The sequence below is a fragment of the Ambystoma mexicanum genome, chromosome 1p (assembly GCF_040938575.1).
Source record: "Ambystoma mexicanum isolate Mex_15411 chromosome 1p, UKY_AmexF1_1, whole genome shotgun sequence".
Classification (NCBI taxonomy): Eukaryota; Metazoa; Chordata; class Amphibia; order Caudata; family Ambystomatidae; genus Ambystoma; species Ambystoma mexicanum.
In genome coordinates, this window is record NC_090921.1 from 1,017,416,672 (window position 1) to 1,017,441,820 (window position 25,149).

Here is a 25,149-nt window from a genome sequence, read left to right on the forward strand (position 1 = left end):
CGTTATTGGATGTTCCAGCGACAGGTGAAGCAGGTCGGAAAACCACGGTTGCCGCGGCCAATACGGTGCCACTAGAATTACCCGGCAACTGTACCTGCGTATCCACTGCACTGTCCTCCGTATGAGGGGAAACGGAGGAAAAGCATAAAGGAACTTGTCCGTCCATGGGAAGGAGAACGCCTCCCCCATGGAACCCTCCTGAGGCCATCTGCTTGCAAATTGTTCGCATTTCTTGTTTTCCTTCGTTGCGAAAATGTCCAGTGGGGGGGTGACCCCATTTCTCGAACACTTTCGACAGCTGAACTGTGTCCAATTCCCATTCGTGTATCTGGGCCATCCTTCTGCTGAGTGAATCTGCTAGCGAATTCCTCACTCCCGGGAGATGGTGAGCCACGATGGAAATCTCGTGCTTTAATGCCCAATGCCATACTTTCTGGGCCTCCATGGAAAGAGTCCTGGATCGCGTCCCTCCTTGTTTTCTCAAATAAGACATGGCCGTCGTATTGTCCGTCAGCACTCGTACTCTCGATCCCTTGATGTGTGGTAGGAACGCCTTCAAGGCCCATCGCACTGCTCTGAGCTCTAACACGTTGATGTGTAGGAGTGACTCAGTTTGAGACCAACGACCTTGCGTTTGAAGAGTGCCCATGTGAGCTCCCCATCCAGTTAGAGATTCGTGACTATGGTTCGCTGGAACTCTGGTTCCTGTAGGGGTACACCGTTGTTCAGATTGCGGAAACTCTGCCACCACTGAAGGGTCTGAAGCAGTTTGTCGTCGTCGATGATTATCTTGTCTGACCACGATCCTTGGGCCTGTGTCCACCGGTCCGCGAGGAACTCCTGAACTGGCCTCATGAATAGGCGACAGTTTGCCACCAGATGGATGCAGGATGCCTTGGCCCCTAGGACCGAAACGTATTTTCTCACTGAGAGCTTGGTGTTTCTCCGTAGTCGGCTCGCCAGATGATTGGGTTTTGAGGTACTGTCGAGGGAAGGCTTCACTAGCCCCGACTGGGTCTCGAACTGTGCCCCCAGGAACACCAACGTTCTCGATGGCCGCAGAGAGGATTTTTCGAAGTTTATGGCAAATCCCAGCTGTTGTAGAAGCTGCATGGTGGCTTGCAAACTTGTGTTGGTCGACGCTGGGGAGGATCCCCTTACCAGCCAGTCGTCAAGGTATGGGTATACATGGTGGCCTTGCCTCCTTAGCCAGGCCGCTACTGGGGCCAGGCATTTCGTGAACGTTCTGGGGGAGGTTTTGAGCCCAAAGGGAAGAACCGTGAACTGGTAGTGAGTCCGGCCTATCACAAACCTCAGGAACTTCCTGTGTTTCCGACACATTGGAATATGGAAGTACGCGTCCTGCAAATCCAGGGACGCTAGAAAATCCCCTTCTTGAACTGCTGGGATCACTTCTTGCAGCATGAGCATTTTGAATTTTAGGCTCTTTAAGGACTAGTTGAGATCGCGTAAGTCTAGAATGGGACGCCATTTTCCGTTCGGCTTTTTTACGACGAAGTATCTTGAGTAGACTCCTTGACCTTTCTGTGATGTTGGAACTAGTTCTATCACGCCCTTTGCTAACATGAGTGTTACCTCTTGTTGCAGTACCCTCAGATGGGAATGAGCGGTGAACGCAGGTGGAATGTGCGGAGGACTGTGCTTGAATTGTAGAGAATGCCCGTTCCTTATTGTGTCCAGCACCCATTGATCTGTCGTTATTCGTTCCCATTCGTCGACATAGGCTGATACTCTTCCCCCCCAGAACGGCGTGTTGCTCGTCATTGCTGATCTTTATTTTGCTTTTCTCTCGACAACGATGGGTAGGATGGTCTCTTCCTGGAAGTCTGGAAGTTCTGGCGTCGGTTTGCAGTTTGGGAAGCACGCCTGTATCCCTGGGAGGGGTAAGCCGACCTACCAAAGGATCTGTCTCCTGACGCAGAGAATCTGGAATTACCTGAAGCCCCTCTAAAGGGACGAAAAGACTTGTAGCTTCGGCCACTCTGGAGGGCACCCAATGAACGTGCCGTGTCCGAGTCCTCTTTCATTCCCTTTAGGGCCTCATCTACTTTCTTTCTGAATAGGAGGTCTCCCTCAAAGGGCATATCTAATACTTTGTATTGCACCTCTGGTCTGAAGTAGGTACACTTAAGCCATGAATGTCGTCGTAACACAACACCATTATTGACTTGCTTGAAGCCGGATTCAGCGAGGTCAACCGCGATGTGTATTGCGTGATTGGAGGCTTCCTCACCCTCTCGGACAAGTAACATCGCTGCCTTCCTATGCTCTTCCGGAAGATGATCCAGCAACGGAGCCAGCCTGTACCACATTTCTCTGTCGTATCTGGCTACAATAGCCAGAGAGTTTGCGGCCTTTACTGTAGTTGCTCCCACGGATAGCACTTTTTTGCAAAAGGCATCCTGACGTCTTGCCTCGTTTTCAGGCGGAGCCGTGCACTTGTGCTGTGCCTTCGCTTTCCTCGCCGCTGCCGCCGACACCACCGATTCAGGCGTTGGTTGGGAGGATAAGCACTTGGGGGTAGACTCTGGAGCCTTACATTTTTTCTCAAGGCGTCCTTTTACCGCCGGCTCCGAAAAGGGGTGACGCATTGTCTGCAAACCCTCCTTCCACACGTGATCTAGTATGGGTTTTGAGAACACTGACCTCCTTCTCTTACCCATGTGGTCGAACAAAAAACAGTCCTTTTTCTGTTCTTCCTGGGACAAACCAAATTCCTTACACGCCTTCTCCATCATAGAATGGAATGATGCAATATCGTCCGGGGGGGACGACGGGTGAGCCGGGCTTCTTGGGGTTTCTAGCTGACTCCCAGGTTGGATCCCTGGAGGGGGATGATGAGATATCCGACATGGCTCCTCTGTCAGACTCAGAATCTGGCAGCTCACCTTCCTCTTGGGGTGCTTGTGGTGCTGAGACTGGCGTGCGCAAGTGAGCCGGTGGACGGGACGGGCCCGGCTCGTCGACGGGTGACTGTGGCAGGTTTACCTGCGGTAGTCTCTGGTCCAACGACTGTGCTAAAGACTGAAGTGTGGACAGAATCTCCAACGACAACACAGATTGAGGATTGAGAAGAGGGGCAGACGCCGGAATTCCGGATCCCCTCGTCGACGACTTGTCAACCACTCGTAGCCCGAGGTCTGCCGGGCCAGCTATTCTCCCGCTCTCGTCCTCCCCAGAGGACAGCGACACTGCCTGTTCCTGTAGTAAAGTATCCGGAGGGATCGTATTAAAAACTTCAGGCCTCCAGGCTTCCTTTAGAACCTCCTTTGACGAGCCCATCGTCGCAGTCGTTGTCGGTGGGACGGTGGATACCACATGCGTCAGTGGTAGGGTGGAGGGCGACGACTGGACCGCCGTCGACGACGGTGGCTTAGCAGGTGGTTTAGGCGGTCCCGCCTTTTCCACACTTGGCCTGTTTTTGCTCGACTCTCGACTCGTGGTCGATCTATGGTGATCGCCCGAGGAGGATTTCGGCCTTTCCTTGTCATGCTTTTTTGACGAAGATGACGATTTTTTCGACGAAGATTCTCTAGCTGAGTGATTCCGAGATTACTCTTTTTCCGTCGGTCGAGATTTCTTCGCTGGTGGTTCCGACGACACAGCACGGTGTGATGTTTTCGCTGATTGTGTGGAGCCTACCTCCGAAGGGGGGTATGTCCCCGCTCCATCATTCAACCATGCCACCAGCCATCGATTTCGGTCTTTGAGGGTCTTTTGAGAAAACCCTTTGCATATGTCACAGTCATCAGCCGAAGGATGAGGGTGGAGACAGTATATACAATCCATATGTCCGTCCCCCTCGTAAACGTTTTTCAAGCCGCACGTCGCGCACGGTTGGAACAGCGCCTTTCCTGACATGAAGGAAAAATTCACCTAACTCCAACTCCAAGTACACAACCTTGTACAAAATAGTAAGATGACGCGAGGAGATCCCACTACTTTGGAGACGGTTGAAATCTGAAGGGGAGCCGCGGGGGCGGGCCTCTTATACCGTAACGGCCTACGGAGCATGCGTAGGCGGGCCCTAAAAGGACATAGATCGGACACAAAAGTATCGGACGTTTTCCTATAGGAAAAGGCTATATATGTGTACCGAGGGGTCCCAGTCTGACGACGGGGAGTATTCTAAGCATGTGAATCCATGAAAGATCCAATGCGGAGAATGGGTACATAAATTAGACACTGTGCAGGCTGGACTCAACATTTCAGCTGAATGGAAATCTTTTCTGTGAGTCCTTCTTCCAGATGTGTTTGCTGTAACTTTTTGTGGCACACCACCCACTGCATCCAAATTTGTTGATATACACTGCCTTGACAATGATTTCTTTGTAACACTGTTTACAGGCATGATCGCTCCATGTAAAAGTTCACATACCTCCAGGAAAAAAAATTGATCCAGGTCACAACTTATAAATATCTAGGGATAGGGATCAATCAATCACTGAAGGAAGCGCCATGGGCAGAACAGTTAAAAGCTAAAACCAGAATGCTGGCCAGACAAGGTCTGTCAATACATAAGAAATTCGGGAAATTTTCTCTCATACCAGTTGTAACATTTTACAAGCAAAAGGTTACAGCGATCCTTGCATATGGTGCTGAAACTATGATCAACCATGACAGAACCATATGTATGAAACTGGGGGCAATTTATTGGCGGAAAGTACCAAGTCTACCCCAGAGCATGCCAATGACACGTATTCGTTATGAACTGGGCCTCCAATCACTAGAATCAATAATAGAACGGAAATATTAGATCTATTCAGGAAAATGAACAGCGAAGAAAAGATACCGGCATTGGAAATACTAAGAACTTCACAAGAACACGTTAATGATGCTACACTAAACAAATGGAAAGCGTCTATGAGTATATGTAACAAAAAAGGAATTACATTGGAGACGTTGACGAAAACGCCTCAAATCGCAAAAAAGAAGCTGAGCCGAACTGATTGGATCGAAACTCAAGAGCAGAAAGACGGATATAAAATGACACTGAAATGCGAGGGAGAGGCAAGATCACTCAACCAACTTCCATACTACCTACAATTATACCCGGATCGAAGAATTAGAGACATGTTTTTAAGATTCAGACTGAACCTACTTCCAACAAGGGAAGTTCAGGGGAAATGGAGCCAAAATAAAAGTGCAAATAGCGACTGCAGATTCTGTCATGCAATAGGAAAAACAGAAACTCTCTATCATGTGATTATGGAATGCGAGGCACTAAATCAAAAAAGACTGCTCTTCAGCGACAAATATCTTAGTGCCACAGTAGAAATGGAAAAAGAAGAAAGATGGAGTCAAATCTTGATGGGAAATAATAGAAAGATGGTTGCACTTCTGGGAAACTATTATGCTGGAAAACAGAAACTCTAATGAAGAAGTATAAAAGGCAAAGATGTTGCAGTTTTCTATAAGGAAAACAATGTATATTGAATGTGAATGATAAATGTAAGGTTTAAGATGTAAACCAAATGCATTTTAATTAAAAAAAAAAAGTTCACATACCACGTCCCGGTACAGCAGCATGTACCACTGGAATTAAAGTGTATGGTGTTCATTGTTGTCATATGCTTTCTCATTGTGACACCACCACCCCTTTTTTGCAAATCCACATGTATGATCCCGCAATGCCGCTGTCTTGTGAATGGCCGGGGTTAAATAATTTTCACTATACAAATTTGGGATGGAGCACCCTGTGTAGATATAGTCATCCCATGCCAATGGCCATCAGTCACGAGTGAACTGTGCTTCTACCTTATGTCTGCTATAATGTGTCAGGTACAATGTATAGCTACGATCTGTTTTGTATGGTACGCTTTGAATACACCTTTGCATGTATAGGCCGCCACGTGTTAAAATTGATTTATGCAGTTTCTGTATACCGTGTATGGCATTGTTACCATGTAGAACTGGGCCTTTTTCTTTTGCAATGGTTGCCATGACAACCGAAATAAACCTCATGGCCCAATGACACTATAATTTTAAGATCCACAAGGGCATCGACCAAAATTGCTTTTTCAACAATTTCAGATCCCCAAAAGGCACCCATCATCAAATTCAGTCCAGATGCGACGCCGGACACCATTTTAAGATGGCTGCCGGTATAAAAACACTTGAGACCTAGCAACGGTGTTAGCAACGCTGTGCTTCCCGGTCTACGAGCCCACAGAGTGACTCAGCATTTCCTGCAGAGCTCTTCACTTGTCACACGCTGCCCGCGAGCGCCGAGACAATAGAGGTATTTAGTGAGCACTAGATGCGCTTAAAATATCATGCCAGCCTCGGATCCAAGTACTTGATCTGGTTACTAACTGCATGCCCTCTCATAGGGCACCATTTCCCTCCGAGGCAGCACAGATCACTTTTGAAAGACCACAGCCCCAATTAAGAGGTAAGCTTAACTAAATAAGCAGTGGTCATATCCACTTGCAGACAGTTCCTTTGTGTTGTTTTCGCAAGCATATACAAACTGAGGAGACCTTACTAAAATGTCTCTCCTCTAATTTTGGCAATAGGAGCCCATTGGGACCTTCACAGATGAGATTGTATCCCCATCAAAGTACCTGTGGCGATTCAATCCCATAGGTAAACTGTGTTCTGGTAATTTCACATGGCACAGTTCATGATTTATTCATTGCCCAATAATGTCCACTTGACACTCCCCTGATTCTATTTCCCTTTCCACAGCACTCAACGAACATCCATCTCATACAGTACCCCGTCCTGAAGAAGGCTGTGTCAGATACAAGGCATATTCAGCCCCTATAGACGGCTGAAACACCACGGTGTAGACGCACCTTTTAACCACAGTGTATCGCAACTGTTTCTGGAAGAATAACTTGTCACTTGTTGTGTTGTTTTTGTTAAAAATGTTCACTTGTTTCCTGTACAATACTGTCCACCAGATAACGACAGTAAAGGACTCACTCCTTGTTTAATGCACAAGCAACTGGATTACCTATTGTTCATGCCTTTGTGTTTTTCTCCATGCATGATCAATACCGAAAAAACTATGTGATGTTTGATATTGTACCTTTTCTTACGCTGATTTATGCGTCTTTATAAAAATCAAGAATTTACCACACCTGGGTACAACAGATTGAGTGTTTACTTAACTCCTATGGTGGTAGGGAAAAGGAGAGTGCATGAGTGAATTCCCCGACCTATTCAAGTGTATCCTTGTTTCATAAGTAGCCTTCCTGGGAAGAATAGGGTCCCAGATTTCTAAAATCCAGAGGAAATGCAGCCAGCAGGGAGGATAAGTGTTTATAGAAGTCGGGGTCATCGATGTTAGGACCATATATGTTAAGAAGTATGACCTCTCTGCCAAACCGGGCCTCAAATAGTAGTACATAGTGCCCCATAGTGCCCCAGGGGGTCTATCTGAGTCGCTTTAAGTTGAAATTTGATGGTTTTATGGATTAAGATCATGACGCCCCCGGTTCTGGGTGAGTAATTAGTGTAATAGCGCTGGGGGCCCAATGATCTTTCGAACCCTTTGCAACCCCTGGACATAGCATGCATTTCTTGCAAAAAAGAAAAAAAACGTTTAACTTTGTGTTGCTCGATATATAACTGCAATTTGCGCATTTTAGTGTGATTACCCAGCCCCCTGACATTCCAGCTCATACCTACAATATAATCATCAGCCATTGGAATGGGAAAACAGCAATATCAGGCAATCGCCCCTACAGGACAATTATCTATAGGGCCCAGGGGTTTCAATCCAGTAATACTAAACTGGATACATTTAAGTGCTCGGGTTTTCAGTCGCGTGTCAAGCATTTTATCAAGTTTATACGTAACCCAACCCACCCCCACCTCTTAACCCTCCCCCAATCAGAGAGGGGCCATTCCGAGAAAAAAACTTTAATTGAACCACAAGCATCAGCGGCATTGCCTGGGGGGCTGTGCATTGGCCATGAGTGGCTATACCTCCGAAGAGGGATGTTAACTAGGCATTATGTGGTGCACAATGTTGAAGCAATATATAAAAGCTCAAAAGCATAACTTGCGGATCGGAGCTGGACGGCAGTCAACCAGACATGTATAGTAGAATGCAAATGTAACAATGATCCAGGTCCAGGTCCGCACTTGGTATAATTAAACATTAATAATACTTGAGGGCTAAAGAACAAAACCTGTGGGACAGAACTGGGTGACAGCCAATCTGATGGGTCTAGTGGTGTACAAACATGCCAGTCGTCCAGGCCCAGTTCATCACCAAGTACTGTGTAGCGTTTGTAAAAGAACCGAACGGAGTGAACACAGGAGTAAAATCATATGTGGTCAGCCAGGAAAATGCTCGTCGATGAATTTAGAAGCCTCATCAAGGATGGTGAAGAAGACACGATTCAAGTGTTCAATCCTGAGCTTAGCAGGGTAAAGCATTGAATATTTGGCCCCCAGGTCACATAGCCCTTTCTTGGAGCCTGGAAGGTTTTCCGCTCCTGCTGGACTGCCACTGAGAAGTCCAGGTAAAGGTGAACTCTGGAGGAGCCAAGGAAGAGGTTGCTTTTGGCTCTCGCCGCCCGAAGAAGGGAGTCTATCGTGATCATTCAGGACCCTTGCTATGATGGGGCAAGGAGGGGCACCCGGCCTAGGCTTCGCCTCCAAGGATCCGTGGGCGCTTTCGATTGCGAACTGCGGCGAGAGTTTTGGGGAATTCAGGAGTGAAAGCAGAGTGTGCTCGACAAAGTCTTCCATGGGGCCATCGATCTTGTCCTCCAGGATCCCAATGATACGTAGGTTATTGCCCGTAGAGCGCAATTCTAGCTCCTCGTTCTTCTTCTCAATATCTTGAACCTGCCTGGACAGGGCACTCACTTCGGCACGAAGGGCAATGATATCATCCTCGGCCACTCCGTCTTTTCCATATGAGCTTTGATCGAGCAGATGGTTCCGCTCATGTCATCCTGTTTTTAATGTAGGGATGTGAAGCCCTCCCGCATGTATTCCGTCATCTTTTGTGATTCAGTGGTTTCGGGGAATGCTGACATGGATGCCCCAGGCTCAGATTGGGGTTCACTATGTTTTGGTGTTGCTTTGGCATAAATGTTGATGGAGCTCTGCTTTTTGTGAGCCCCTTTGGTCATGGTCCCGTCCAGCCACGTGGGTAATAGAATTGTACAGCGCCCGGGGGATCCGCGGAGCCAGGACGGGGGACTCTGTCCAGCGTGTATTTGTGGATGACGAGGACGCTCAATTTAATCCCTAACTGAGTGAAGGGCCGCAGGATCACTTGTCGCAGTGTGCTGCAAGGCTAGGTAGGTCTGGTGCAAAGGTGCGGCAACTGCGGACCAGAGTGCTTAGAGGATGAAACGGTGGGTACACAGTGTCTCAGGGGGAGAGGGTACTGTCTCAGGTGCCAAATCTCAGGAGATAATCTTGGTGGGAACAAGAGCTGTTTTGTAGTGCAGAGCAGGGCAGTCCGGGCTGCCAGTGCAGACAGTTATTACCAGCAGGGTCGTATTGGTCTGCGTCTGATTGGATTATGGCCTCCCACATATAAAAAAAGGGCAGATCAATTAGCCACCAGGTGGTAGTGATTGGCCACAAGGTTAGTCCATAACCACAAGGGAAGCAGTGTTCCCACCTCAGGGCAGTAGTGAGCTTCAGGGCGGTGGAGGATCAGTCAATGTGGAGAAGGATTTGTGCGAAGTAGGTTCCCAGACGGGGATGTCACGGAGGCTTCCCCAAACACCAGAGGGCCAGAGATATCTAAGGTGTTGGGCACAGGATTCAATGCATTAGAAATCTGTAGTCAGTGGGTAAGTGGACCGCAGTGGCCAGAGAAACGCTGCGTTAACAGTGTCCAGGCCAGTCCAGCACTACTCAGTTATGGTGATCCTAGATGCCACTCACTGTGCTCTCCAGATGTTAGCTCAGGGCACTGCAGGACCAGTCGATGCGCAGAAGGGTTCATGCGATGTAGGTTCCCTGACAGGGATGTTGCGCAGGCTTCCCCCAACACCAGCAGGCCAGAGATATCTAAGATGTTGGGCACAGGGATTGCTGCGCTAGAAATCTGCAGTGTGGGTAAGCGGGGTCGCAGTGGCCAGTGAAACGCTGCATTGGCAGTGTCTAGGCTGGACAAATATTGCGTGGGGCAGCGGGGGCCAGACCAGCAGTACCCAGTTATGATTATCCTAAATGCTATTCTCCGTGCTCTTCAGTTGTTAGCAGCACAGAGGTAGGGGAAGAGTGCTAAATGCGGCAGCCCAGCGTGTGGCGTTACAGTTGTATTCCCCTCATACCTTAAGTCTTGATGCAGAGAGCGGTATTGCCCTATGCATGACATCCTGCGGGGGGCCAGCAGGGCCCGAGCTCCAGCTCTCAGGGTGGTGGCAGGACCGGTCTGGAAGAACAACGCTGAAGCCGTGGGACTCTCAGTGTCAGTCGGCGCAGGGTCGGGAAGATGCAGACCGCACCGCCCGCAGGATCTGAGCAGCAGCCCCGGAGTGGAGAATTGCAGTTGGGAGGACAGAGTGTACTGGCAAGGTGGGGAATAGTAGTCCCCAGGCGTCTGCACAGTTGTCCTCAGTATAGGGGGTGAGGGGGCCGAGCCCAAAACCGCAGCCACAGCTGTGCTATGCGTTCAGTTTAGAGCACGTGGTGCCAAGCAGTGGTAGCCCCTCCCCCAGTCAGGCACAGGTCCTCAAGTGTGTAGAAGTCTGCACCCCATGGAGGCGGGACGCCGCAGGGAGAGGTGGCATTGTCTCGAAAACAGCTGGTAACTTCGTAATGGCACTCCTCCGGGACATGCCAGTCGGAAAGCACCAGCAGCAGACTCACGGGAATAAGTCTGCAGATTTTGAAAGAGAAACGCAGCACCATCAACGCAGGGTCAGAGTGAAGGATCTTCCCCTGCTCGGAGCAACTCACTCAGGCGGCCATACTGCTCGAGCGCAACAGAGCGCCCCCTTTATTTAATTTTTGGGAAAGTGTGAAAATTTAAGTACACAAAATAGTGATACAACATTGGTGTTTGGGCAATGGGCCTTGCCGTCAGCAAGGAGAAATGTGTACTGTAATTTGCTTATTGGGGCATGCAGCATGGGCAAAGCAGCTTTTCCTATAGTTTTCTTACAGCACATTTAATTTCAAGGGCTAATAACAATGGTATACATTGCAGAACACATTTATGAAAAGTGGCTATGAATTTCCATAATGTCATGCAAAAGTTGGTTTATTTTCTTTTGGACTAAATGTACAGTAGTTCTTCGTCAGCAGAGCTGACCTAGGAATCAGGGTAAAGACTGCCTCACTAAAAGGTGTCCACAAAGAAGAATCTTGGGGGCCACCCACTGCAACCTCTTCTCCTAAGGCATGAGGGTGCATGGATGCACCTGCAATGTAGCTAGAGAGGAGGCATAAATAATATTGCTGAATGGTATACTCGCTCCACCCCCCCACCCCCCGAGTAAGGGCAACCAGGGTAGTGATGCAGCACAACCCCCCAAACTTCACAGCACAGAATGATTTGGATAGAATCGGGAAACTATAGAGCAGATCTACCTGAATATAAACCATTCATTGGCAATCAACACTAATCCAGACAAGAATGGAGATACAATGCTAATGCGGGTTTGCAACCAAGTAATAAATATGGCAATTCAGTAAAACACCAAAACATCTAAATTAATGGATGAAGCACATATGCACAAACAATGGAAACCCCAGCAGTGACATGTCCACAAATGCAGATCCCGGGCTATCTATTTTGTCTATTTGGTTATTTCTTATGCACACCAGGCAGAACGAACTGCATTCGGGCGCAGTTATTAACTAAAGAACGGCTTTTAACTGTGAGGCACTGTACTCGCCCTTATTACTTGGATTCACTTAAATAAGAAGGTTTTAAGTTATTTTCTAAAGCCTTCTAGTGAAGTGCATGATCGTATGGCAATTGGTAACTGGTTCCATAGCGTTGGGCTAATGTCCTGTGCACAGCTCCTGTTAAATTCCTTAATCATGTGCTGATGCACCCACTGATCCTAGTCGTAAAACTGAAATTGAGCTCCATTAAATTGTCCTCTTTCCTTACTGTAGCGGGTTTGGCAGTGTCCTAATGAATCCTCATTCCTCAAAGAACATCTGCTGACAGTGTGGCACAAACAAATTTGGAGTTCAACTCCTGCACAGCTGTTCAACACTGCTGAGGGGCCATGCCCTGACTGTTAGACAGAAACCTGTGCAGTTCCCTTAGGGGCTACTGCAAAAGATTTAGGACTACAGGTGGTTGGCAGTAAACCCAATTGGTAGCAGTATGTACCACCCAGATTTACCTGGTAGCTGTGGCTGAGCAGTCAGACTTCTCTCAAGATGAGTTAGGCAGTATACAGAGTATACACAATAGGTACATAGATACAGTAGCACAAGCAAACACTGACCAGAGCTTTGGTGTAAAAGTATATAATTATTTATTTAAAGACACACTTGTAAATTACACTAGCACAAAGAGAGGTAAGTAAATTCAGCACACAGTCACTATTATATATTTATATACAACCCTGATTACTTATTAGACAAGTCTTAATGAGAAACACCACTTATTTTCAGACAGAGGTGAGCGCTTAACATAAGATGGCACTCTAATAAGTTATAAAAAAGGGAGGGAAAAAGGCAGAGTTATGAAAGCACACAAATCTCAATACTTTTCAAAGAACCACAGTGAGGCAGGTCAGGCAAAGTCTACTGGAGAGCAAGGAAGTTCAAATGCCAGGCCCACTCTTAGACAGAGCAAGCGAAATGTGTCCAGGATCACACAGTGGGGTTATGCCCAAAGAGTCTTGGTAGATAGTTCACAAAAGATTGAGATCAAGTCAGGAAAAGTTAACAGGTCCCAGGCTAACCCAGGTTAGAAAGTCGAGGATTTACTGTCACTCCGAACGATCTGACGCAAGGTAAGCCAGGTGGGACACAGTACCTGAAAATGGGAAGAACGCTCCAGCGGGGGCAATTGTTCCTGGCAGCGGGTGCAAGTCGGTGTTTCGTCCAGAGGAAGAGGAGGCCTCGACGTGGACGAAAGCTGGAGAATTTATATTAATTTAATAAACCGGCAGTATGTTCGAGGCTATATTAAAAAGTGATAGCCTCGAACAATGGGAAAATGCCATAGGAATATATTTGCGTCGAATATAAAAAGTAGTATCCACTGCCACCAGCCAAAACTCGGTCAGGGGGGACTGGACAGTGCCCCCTCGAACAACAGACCCAGGGGCAATCGAATTGCCCCGACCAGTACGTCCACAATATGATGGTTTGTACTGGTTCTGTTCACAATTTGAGACTAGTAAAGCCAATGGTGACTTTACATGCCCTGGGAGACAGTAGTCAGTCCCAGGGTATGGAGTCTATGTTTGGGGGTCGCTACGACACCCCTGGGCTACTGCACGGAGGGTGCTGTGTAACCCACATATCAAAAACACATGAAACCCTATGGGGAAAAGGACCCCATGGCCCATAAAACACATACAAAGTCAAAGGAACACCTCAAATCATGTCTAAGAGGGGGAGGAAAAGAGTGTCACTCTTAGCAGGAGAAAAAAATAAACCCCAAAAATCCAGCAAAGCTGCTGGGGGACTCACTAGGTTTGGGAAATTATCCTTTACAGAGAATTCTCCCTAACACTGACACAGCTCCAAAGCTTCAACGTGAAGGGATAACTATTTTCTAGCTCAGCGGCATTAGACCTGCTCTCAGCGCAACTGTTCCCATCTTATGCTACTCACATGTCATCTGCCAGCTGGAAGAAAGGGCTTTCTCCTCTCCCAGTAAGGCTGTAGGTGGAACCTTAGGTGTCATTCGTGATGACAAGCCTTAGCTTCCTCAGAAATTGATATTGGTTCTATAGACCGCGCTAGTATGGGCTTTGTTGCCTGAACTACTAAGGGTCTGCTCTCAAAACCCTCTGCCCTGCACCCTTTTGTGAATGCTGGATGTGATTGCTCATAGGATTCTCTGGTTACAAGACAACACTGGTCTCTCAAAACAAAGCTTCCAGAACCACACTCCTTCTTAGTGTGCTTCATAGTTACCCAACACTTATCGATTACAGAGACTGTTACGAAAACCAAGCATAGGAACTGCATTTATAAGTGAGGTCCCGGCAACTGCTCACAGACGATGAAAACCCATTTTTTATCGCAATTATTTAACCACAACCGCAGATATACCATTAATGAGTTGTGTTTCTGAACGGTAAAATATGCGGGTATGGGCACTTCACTTATTCTCCAATAATGTAATCAGATCGGTTTCCTTGAGCTGAATGCTACTCAGTATTAACGTGTCTTGTAAACGGATCAGCATTGAATTTGGTTAGAAAGCCAAAACGTTTCTTTGAACAGACAAAAGTACAGACTGCCATAAAAAATCTGTCAAAACTATACACAAATGAGAGCAAATGGCCTTAAGCTAGGGCACAAATGAGCAGCACTTATGTGTGCTAGTAGAAACACAGGAAAGGGCTCTTTGCAGTAGTCCCTGTATTGTAGGTTTTCCCTGAACGGCAAGCCATATTCCCTTGGACTCAATTGCCAGAGTCCAATTGGCTGAACTCCTCTCAAGGTTACTGATAATCCCCATCACTCAGTTATCAGCTTCTCAGAATAGAGGAGGCTTGTTTGTGCTTTCTGGTGCGTAGGATGCTAAATCCTCCTCAATGGGGAAGCACCGGTCCTAGCAGAATACTCAATGCTTCAGGTGTTATTATAATATGATATATTGCAAGACATCATTATTGCATCATCATCATTGCAAGACACACCGGTGGCAGGATTGATATCAAAGACTTGAATTAAATTAATGAGGGTTGGGGAAATACCTTCCTGTCCCTATTACTAAGAAGGGGTTCCCTGCCTTAAAAGAATATTCTATTCTAAGGAGTCTGTCAGGATAGTCGAACGAAATAAGTCCACTGTGCTGTCAGAAATCCTATTTCCAGCCCTCACACTAAGAACTCAAACTAATGTGAAAAGTGAATCTTCTTGAGTCTCAAAGTTCTTTTCCTGCTTACAAAACAAAGTTCCAAAGTAGTGTACAAATAAACTTCAAAAGGAAAGACAACATTACTCCCCAGGATGTCTCACCCTCCGAATGTCTAATGATGGTCACCCTTATTTTAGTGTTCCAAAAATGTTTCAGAACGGCAGCAGGGCTTTGCTTCCCTACCTTCCCCTTGGTTTCCTCCCACAATATTTCAGTCAACCTGGCTCTTGTTTCTCCCAGATACTGTGACTATGAAGATAACTCTTGGCTTCTCCTTGGTTTCACAGTCAACCTGGCACACCATCCGGCCAGGTACGGTGACTCTGAAGAATGCTTTGGCTCTCTCTTCATATGGGTCTGAATCCCAGACGCCCTTTTTCTGTATTTTTAATTTTTTTTCTTGTCGCTTTACTACTACTACTTCTATGGTCACAGCCAGCCTGGTACACCATCATGATAGGTACTGTAACTTATGAAGATTGCTTTTGGAGGCCTTGATTAGGTTTGTGGGTATGGGTCCCAGACTTCTTAATTCTCCATTTTTTAGCCGTTCTGCCAACCGTCCCAGTCTCCCCGACCTCTCTGGAGAGCTTAGCGGTAGCCTTTAGTAGTTTACGTGTGCTTTGGGCCTTCTCGGCTTCCCTCTGTCGCTTCCAGGGACAGCGGTGGCTCTGGGCGGACTCCAGGCCTCTGAGATGTGCGTTTCGGCTATATCCATGCACTGCAGGCTTCCCATCTGGCTGGGGGCTCATGCTTCTGCTCCTCTCGGTTGTTCGTCTGTGACGGATGCCTCAGGAATGACTCTGCCAGTGGGTAAGCGTCCCGTTCCTGATACCGCTGATGTCCCGTCTCCTCTACTGTTGCCAGGATTCGAATCTCCCGCTTGCTCCTGTGAGAGCTTCTCTCATCAACAAGTCATTTTTCCCTATTTATGTTCTGTTCCGATTCGCTTGACGCAAATTGACAAGTGCATTTGTAATGGTTCGGTGGAATATACCACATTACTCCACACCTCTTCCTCATTCCAGCACTATATTCATCCCTGTAACTCAATGTTCTTCCTCGTCTTAGTGTTTCTTGGGGAAGTGACATTGTCTATTCTGCAGACATACATGGCAGTGTGTGGGGTATTATGTCCTGTGCAGGGTAACTGGGTGTGGGCGGTTGGGGTGTGGGGCGTTTCTCCCAAAGTGTCATCCCTCGTCCCATAGGGGGTTTCCATCCCCATGAGAGCTACCCGCTGAGTACCACCCTCAGGGGGTGTACGTGATTTCAATCCGGCACTCACCTAACTCAACGCCTACAATTTATTTGTGTCTAAAAGTTATTTTATTCTGAACGATGTACCACTCATATCACGCCCCCCTCCTGGAACCCCCCCCCCCCCGTCACACTGATCCAGGAATTAGGCTGGTTTGGAAAGTTAAAATATTTATTTATGTAGTTACAATTCAATCACACTATGTTTTGATAGGTACACAATGATCACCAATGGGGTGATGTAACACTAAATAATCTCTTTAATGCACAAGGAGTAATAGGGAGCAAAACAATTCAGCACAGAAATAATACTTTTGTATGTGTTCAGATCAAATAGCAATGTGGTTACTATTTCCCCCTGCACACCCGTCAACCCCCCCCAGCAGGCAATGTAAAGAGATAGGAGGAGAGAGAGCAGGTATTCAGGAATGGCAGAATTCAACCAAAATATCAATCCCAATTTACCCCCAGCAATACAAGAGAAAAACAGAATTGATTGGCAAGCTGTCAAAATGGTTTTAAGTTATCTTGAGAATGGATTGAGTAAAAACACTAAATATGGTTTAAATTGCTGAAATTGTTTAAATTCTTATGGGAGCCACTTTAAATAGTTGCACATAAACACTAGCAATGATTTAATACTAAGAAACAATGTGAAATCTTAAAATTCAGGTCAGAAGCAATCAAAAGCTGTTTTACACGTGTCAGAAATTCCTTAAAACGAAATTCGCATCAATCTTTTCAGCGCGCGATAATCGTGATTACGGGAGAACTATATGGATTTGGAATGCGGTTTCAGATGCAAATTAAAACTGGATGTTAGCTACAAGCAGACGTTGACATTATGTTTCTAGCACAAATACCAAGGAAGTTATGGACGTTTTAGTGGAGCTCGTTTTTTTCGAGATAGGCGCAAAAATGGGAAACAAGAATGCACTTTTAAAAGACAAATGGGTTTCTTACACTAGATTAGGACTATAGAAAAAGAAAATGCCACACATGAATCTCTACCATTCCTGGCCAGGGAACCCTTCACGTGGTGGATACTCAGTTTCTTTCTGGGATTCACTTTAATTACTCACAACACTAATGACTTATGATTTGAGAAAACAAATGAGAAATTTAGCGCAAGAAAAGTTCTGACAATTCAAAATACTCCTAACACTACCGGTTCTGAATACGAGAGGATGGGTTTAAGATAGGGATTAACTATGGACAGTACATATGCTAGTGACACAGTCCCATCTATAGATACTCACTAGATATGTTTTTACACGGACCTGTCAGGATTCTGGTCCATCAAGATTTCTGGTCAGGGAAGGGAATGTGCTTCTGGGACAGACAGCTGGGCACACCGGACTGGACTGGGTCTGTTCACAGCACGGCACAGGACTGGATCGGGTCTGCAATGGCTCTGGTCACAGCACGGCCCAGGATTCGGTTGAACCGCCCTTCTTGGTTCTGAAGTTAATTATTTAGCAGGCAAGCAGTACAGCGCAGCCTGGCTGTATATGATTCTCCCCTTAGGTTTGTGGGATTTTGGTTCTGGAATTTTCAGGCCTAGCTGAAAATTGTTCAGCTATGCAATGGGCCTTTCTGTTTGCCAAGTTTCTGGAGTCTGGAGCAAGGAAGATGGAGGGTTCAGCTGCAGGGTGCTTCGCTAGCATCGGGATAGTGGGGGAATCTGTGTGTTCCCCTGAGTCCTGAGCTGTCTCTATTTATGCTTATGATAAAGGGGTATGTGTGCTGGTTTATCCTAAACTCGCCCCCTTGGCAGGCGATTGGCCAGAGTCTCCGCTCTACCTTGATAGGAGGAGAAAAACAGGGTATCACCTTGATGGTGTGGGTTTACGAGGCTTAGAGTCCACCCCTTGCCCCTTAAACACAAAATCTACTTTTGGCACAATCCATATTTACATATTTGCAACCTCTATCACAATCACCTATACAGATTACATATTTTGTGTAGCAACTACTCCTCAAAACCCCGTGGTTGTGAGATCTTGTGTCTGCTTTCCCCAGAATGTTGCCCTTTTTATCAGGAACACAGTGTCAAATTGATAAGCACATTTCTGCAAGTGTGCGCGTATAACATAGGCATAAGGGTATAACATTTCTTACTTGTGGCATAAATACATTTGGTGTAAAACCACCCTTTCCGCCGTTCCTTCTAGCACATGTCACACGGTTTTGCTGCCTCTAAAATGTACAGTCAGAATTTAGATTCACAAATATGTGATTTTTGTATTTTAAATAATTTTAAGTGGTAAGTTATATGTATTTAAACAAAATGTTATTTGTGAATGTCCAGCCACAAATGGCTGTTTGTCTCTGCCTCTCTTTCTCTCCCTGCAGTTCAAGAGCAGGCTCCTCCCAGTTTCTCCTTGGCAGAGGCCATTTACGACCCTTCACATCTACATTTCCTTTTAGCTGGAGGATGTCCACTGTCTCCATCCTCTGGCAGACCAAATTCTTCCCCATCCTATAATCATCACTTAGGTGTGATTTCCCGGTGGATGGAACTAGAGGGGGAGGCCTTGTTTCTGGGGGGAAAGCTGTTATACCAGTTTGGGTGGCTTTGGTCAGGCTTAAATTAAATGTTAATTCAGTTGCATTTTTTCTTTGTTTAAAAACAACTTGCGATTTCAAACTAGCAGCTAGAACACTTATTTCAGATTCTAAACCATGGGATTAACAATTACAACATAGGTTACTCTCAGTAACAGTGCCATTTACATTGCAAACATTTGCTTTCAGCTTATACATTTTTAAAGTTAATCAGGCAGGCTTCTGACAGCTGTCATTCAGGCGGCCGAGGGTACTGTGCCCAGATTTTGACAGATTCCACAGGCAGTCAACTTTTGCTGTGGATGTTTTTATGACAAATTCAGCTTTTCAGGATATTGTAAGTTCACAATGATTTCTTCTTGAACTAAGTCTAACCAGGACTAATGTCTGGCAGAGACTCCCAGGATCCCCCTTGTCAATTTGCATATTCAAGTAACTTTGGGTCTCACCCTAATTACTAGGGGAATCCAGACGTGGACCCCTTGCTCACTATTCTTAGAGAGGCACAGCTCCTCCCTACTGATGAGGTCCAACCAAACCGAAACACGTGTCTGGGGATGCTGTTGGTACTCTTGTTCAGAGGAAAATTGCCTAGCATTTCGGTGCTGGACTGCCCCAGGGCAGGACAAAGACTGATATGTGTGGGATATTTCTTCTCTGTGAAAGATAGTGAGCTAAAGATTCTGGGTAAGTCTCTCGTAACCAGGACTAATGTCTGGCAGAGAGACTCCCAGGACCCCCCTGTCAATTTTCTTGAACTAAGTGAATTGTAGCACCCAGCAAGAATATTGGATGTTTGAGGGTGTTTTGTACCGCCATTCTGCAGTGTCAGAAACCAAGAAAAGGATTTAAAAGCAAGATTTTGGATTTCTTTCAGCAAAGCACTGCTTTTTCCTCTGTGCTTCATTTTTACTTGTTGTGAAGCCGAGTGACATGTTTCAGGAGTGAGATCTCTGTTCCACCACTGACAACATGCATGGTAGATTTGGCAGCCATCTTTTTGTGTTGTAAAGCGCGATTTTCAGAGGTTTTGGCACGCACAAGGGTTTTGTGGCCATTTTGATATTTCTGGCACCATCAGCACACAGGGATGCCGCATGGCAGAGCGAAAGTGGGTCAAGACATCCCACAGGGGACTAGCAGGTAGCGGCCTTGCCTCAGAGGAAGAGGACTCCCCCATGGAAGAAGTGACGACATCCTGGGATTCGTCACAGTAGCTAGGTGTCAACCAATGCAGACTTGGCTGGGGTAGAGAAGGACGACAATGAGAGGGTGTGGCTTAAAACTTAAGATAGATCAACAGTGGGGCTAGTGCAAGGTGACATGACTAGCTGTGGTGCATGGATCACTCCTGTTCATTTCCGGACTGTAACCCCCACTTTGCCAATACATATCAATGTACTCAATCCACTGGTCATACAACCAGAGGTGTAAAACTACAATGAGAACAGCCCTGGGTTGGCAGAAACCTGTTCAGGCCCAGCCATTTGCAGCCAAAATGTGAACATGACAACACACGACTTGCATATAATGGCACATTAACAAAATGACTGAAGTCCAAAGTGTGTAATTAAACCGTTGCTTATTTGCCCATGCCTTGTCAATGAGAAAAAAACACATTGAATCAAAAGGATCATGACTGCAAACAAAACAACCAAATACAAAGGATGATCTATTAATTTTGATTGGAGACCACTCCCAAACATCGTAGAGCATTTCAACATGAATGTGTTTAGAAAATAGGTATATTTTGTCTCCTATTCGAGGCTCTAGAAAAGTATGTTTAAAATGAAGAACCCATCTGCATGCATTACCTAACCATCCCTATGCATCAATGTTCATCTCATTCACATATACCTGCATAGCAAAATGGTAGATATGCTGAGAGGAGATTAGCAAATGTGTAGATAATGAGGTTAGTTAAAGGGACAGCTCTAACTTGAAAATAGAACTATAAACCTTTGAGAGAACTAGTCCTTCTTTAAGCTTAGGGGCAACGTTCTCGTCTTGGAAAGACGTTTTGGAAACAGGATTACACTGAGCAGCACAGGTTCGATACCAGTGCCCAGCTCAGAGGCTGGAGGATGCCATGAAGTGAGATATAAGTAGCCCATTACATTTATTTTTTACTTAAGAGAACTCAAGTGGGGAAAGCAACTTGGGATTTTTGCTTAGATGTAGACTTGCTTCAGAGAATGTTTATTTCTTACCTCTAGTGGCCAGTTTGCTACCACTCATCCTATGTTCTTCCTCTGCATCTTCTGATTCCTCTTTGCTTTGTACCCTTTTTGATATCCTCTTGTCTTTCTCCAGGGATCTGGATGAGATCTGATTCCTTTCCTTGATGGGAGGTCCTTCGCTTGGCTGAGAGAACAGGGCAACTGATTGCCTTCTCAGATTACCAGATGTTGAAGTACCATCAGATGGGGAGATTTTGTCCGCTACACAAAATGATGGTTACATAATTACTGTACAGCTTTCCTGGATTCTTGTAAAATAAATAACAGTAAAATAATGTACCCTCCCCTCCGCCTGTTAACACACTAATTCTAAGCAAGGATTTTGGGCCACAAAAAATGCCACCACAAGGAAGGCTAAATTTTCTAGGCCTGTGTGTGAATCTTTCCGATTACCAGTGTAGCATGCTCGAACCTTTCCATAACCTCTCTTAGATCGAAGTGGTTTAAATGGCTGCCATGCAGATAAAATAAAAAAGGTTGTTTAGCTGCCCCCATGCAATTCCTGCCCCCACAATGCCCATCAATTCACTAACCCGGACAATGCAAATGAATTAAAAACATGCAGATTATTAATGTGGCCGCTACAAAATGATTGTGGAGGATACAAAATCAGGAGGGTGTAACGGGTGTATGCCAGACCAAGCAGGTAACAAATCAGAGTTGTAAGTAGCCCAATATATTAAAGTTATGCACCACAGTGACTAGAGTACTTGTAGTCCATAGACCCCTTTTCTTCATCCTTGTGGGCGTCCCCCAACATGGGGATGTACCAGAACCTTTGACAGCAAAAAATTGAGGTTCCCCTTTAAATTTAGTATAGCGCGCTGGGAACGCCCCGCCAAGGCCACGCCTTCCGGCGCCTCACCTCAGTGCCCTTTGAATACATTGGACGCTAAGATACCTGGCTACACGTATACATATTAGCCCTTGGCATACTAGCGGGGGAAGGTGGGTCTAACGTATGGAGAAAAGGGGACTAGGAGTACTATTGTCACTACAGTGAGTAACTTTAATGACTCAAATGTTCTGCCCCCTTTCCTCCATCCTTGTGGGTGATTCCACTGAACAAGAAGCATAGTGTATCTGTGATAACCTGCCTCACAACTATGATGAAGCAAAAAGGTTCTTCAGAACCACCTGACCAAACTCCTCATCGTGCCTGTAGCTGGTGTCCAGTGAGTAGGGCTTACAGAAGGCCGACAGAGGGGCCCAAGTAGCCGCCTTGCTGATGACATCCCAAGACCCGTGTTTTGAAATGCAACGGCTGTGGCCTTGGCCCTGACCGCATGAGCATGAATCCCCTCAGAAACAGGTTTGCCCATGGCCATATAGGCCTCCGAAATGGTCTGAACCATCCAACGGGTGATGGAAGCCTTGAAAGTCTGAGAGCCGGGGGAGGAAACCCCAAAAGTCACAAACAATGCCTCAGACTTCATGAAGGATTTTGTTTGAGACAAACTTGAGGACCCTCTTGAGGTCCAAGGAATGCAGGGCTCTCTCTGCCTCTGACTGCGGGTTCGGGAAGAACAACAGCAGGCAGATCTCTTGATTCAAATGAAATGGAGAGACCACTGTGGGCCGAGTGCTGAAGATGACCTTGTCATCGTGAAATGTGGTGAATAGCTCACATGAGGACGCCTGCAGTTCACTAACCCTGCGCGCAGAGGTGGGAGCCACCAATAAAACAGTCTTTAGCGTCACCAAGCGGAAGTCCGCAAGAAGCCATCGGCTCAAAATGATTGCTTTGCAAAGCCACCTGAACCACGTTGAGGTCCCAGACCGGATGAGATCTATACACCAGAGGAAAAATCCTAGACAACCCCTTAAGGTGAGACTTAACAACTGGGTTGGCTGCCGAAAACACATGCTCAGGGGAATTCTTTTAAGCTCCGATGGCCACCAAATACGTGCAACAAGTATCCACCTGGATTCCAGAATGAGCCAGGTGCGCTGATCCAGTACGTCACCCAGAGGACAGGCGACAGGGTCCAGGCCCCTTGTCGCAGGCCCAATGGCAGAACCTAGTCCATTTGCTCTTATACTTGGACCGAGTCGAGGGCCTCCTGGTCTGCTGAATGTTGTCCCATTTGTTATATGAAAATTGAGCGTGCTGAAGCCTAAGCTGATCAGGAACCAGGCCCAGTTTGTCCGGGTTCGGATGTTCCACTGCCCCGCCCTGCTGCGTCAGGAAGTCCCTGCTGGGGATCAGAAGATGGACAGGACACTATGAGCTCTACAGCAGCAGATCCGAAAACCAGGGTCTCGAAGGCCAGTGGGGGGCAACCAGGATGAGGATGCAACCCACTAAGGCCTGGAACTTGCAGAGAGTCCGTGGGAGCAGAGGGATGGGCGGGAACGCATAACACCTGCGGCCATGCCAACACAACTGGAAGGCGTCTCTCAGTGACCCCTGACCTGCCCATGAAGCAAACTGGGGGCACTTGGCATTCCAACCGGATGGGAACAAATCTAGGTCCGTGAACCCCCCCCCCCCCCCAACTCTGAAACAGGGACAATAAGGAGTTGTTGTGGAACTCCCGCTTGTAGGTGTTGAACCCCAAGCGACTCAACTGGTCTGCTTCTTCCTTGCTGTCCCCCGGGAGGTAGACTGCCGAAATCCAAATCCCCTCTGCCAGGGCCCATTCGCAGATCGATACCGCCTCCATGCAGAGGAGGGGAGAGCAGGTGCCACTCTACTTGTTCAGGTAAAACATCGCTGAAGAATTGTCCATCCTGACCAAAACAGACCTGTTCCTTATGAGGGGCGATAGCGCCTTGAGGGCCAGACCCACTGACCTGAGCTCAAGCAGATTGATATGCAGGATAGCTTCCGTCCTGAACCAGGCGCCATGAATCGCGGAGCCCTTCAGAGTAGCCCTGTAGTCTGAAAGAGAGGAGTCCGTTGTCACCACCAGGGCAGGTTCCGGGTCAAGGGGGCTCCCACGGAAACATTGCCATACATCAACCACCAGCGAAGATCGGGCAGCAGGAGTGGTGGTGTTGGGATCTTTTCCGACTCAGACCCCCATCTCCTGATCCCAATTGGCCGCCAGGTGGAGCTGGAGGGGTCTCCTCTTGAGGCGAGAGTGCTGTACAGTGAGCATGCAGGAGGCCATCAGACCCAGAATGTACTGGAATCACCAAGCCAAAGTGGCCGAGTTGGCCAGAAAGTCTCCTACCGCCTTGCGGAGGGAGATGAACCTCTCAGGCGTGAGAACAACCACTGAACTGTAGTGTTCCAATGCAACCCTACGAAGACCAGTTCCTGAGACGGGCATAACTGTGATTTCCTCTGGCTGAAGGAACAGCCCAGCTGATGAAGGGTATCTGCCAATCTCTGGCAGGAGTGCACCACCACTTCGAGTGACCCCGCCTTCAATAGCCAGTCATCCAAATAAGTGTATAGATGATGGCCCTCCAAGTGGAGGAGGCCTGCCACTGTGTTCATCAACTTTGTGAAGACACGAGGGGCCGAGTTCAGGCCAAAGGGCAGCACCTTGTACTGAAAGTGGTACGACATAATCGTGAACCGCAGAAACTTCTTAAGCAGTTGATAGATGGGCACATGCAGGTACACATCCTTGAGGTCCAGAGAACACATCTAGTACCCTGCACCCAGAGATTCGGCTATGTGCGTGGGAGTAATCCTCTTGAAGCATTCCATCGGTAAAGGCAGATTTAGAAACGACAGGTCCGGGACTACCCTCAGGCCAGCCTGGTTGTTCTTGGGTACCGCAAAAATCCTGGAATAGGAACTGAAGCCCCTGTCCGCAAGACTTACCGGTTCTATTGCTTGCATCTTTCAGGGAGAAAAGACCTACCCTAAAAGAGCCGGAGACCAGATCGGATGAAGGGATGAAGAGGGGGAGAGGATGGTAGAGGCAAAGGAAGAGAAGACTGTAGCCTGTGCCGACTACGTATAGGATACAAGGGTTGCTGAAAAGATGCTTCCAAGTGTCCTGGAACAGAGCCAAATGGCCCTCCACAGGCAAGCTGTGTTCCCCGACCTTGACGTCACTGCTTCTTGGCGTCAGAGGAGGAGAAGTGGAAAAACCTGCGCAACGT

General features: G+C 47.1%; 1 protein-coding gene across 6 annotated transcripts in view; it reads right to left on the minus strand.

Moving 5' to 3' along the window:
* CENPT (centromere protein T) overlaps positions 1 to 25,149 on the minus strand; it is a 1,770,416-nt gene that overhangs the window by 520,773 nt on the left and 1,224,494 nt on the right. For all 6 annotated transcript variants that reach the window (XM_069655330.1, XM_069655348.1, XM_069655339.1 and 3 more), the window contains one exon: positions 21,055 to 21,285. In XM_069655330.1, coding sequence (XP_069511431.1) covers positions 21,055 to 21,285 — 231 coding nt within the window. The remainder of the gene's footprint in view (positions 1 to 21,054; positions 21,286 to 25,149) is intronic.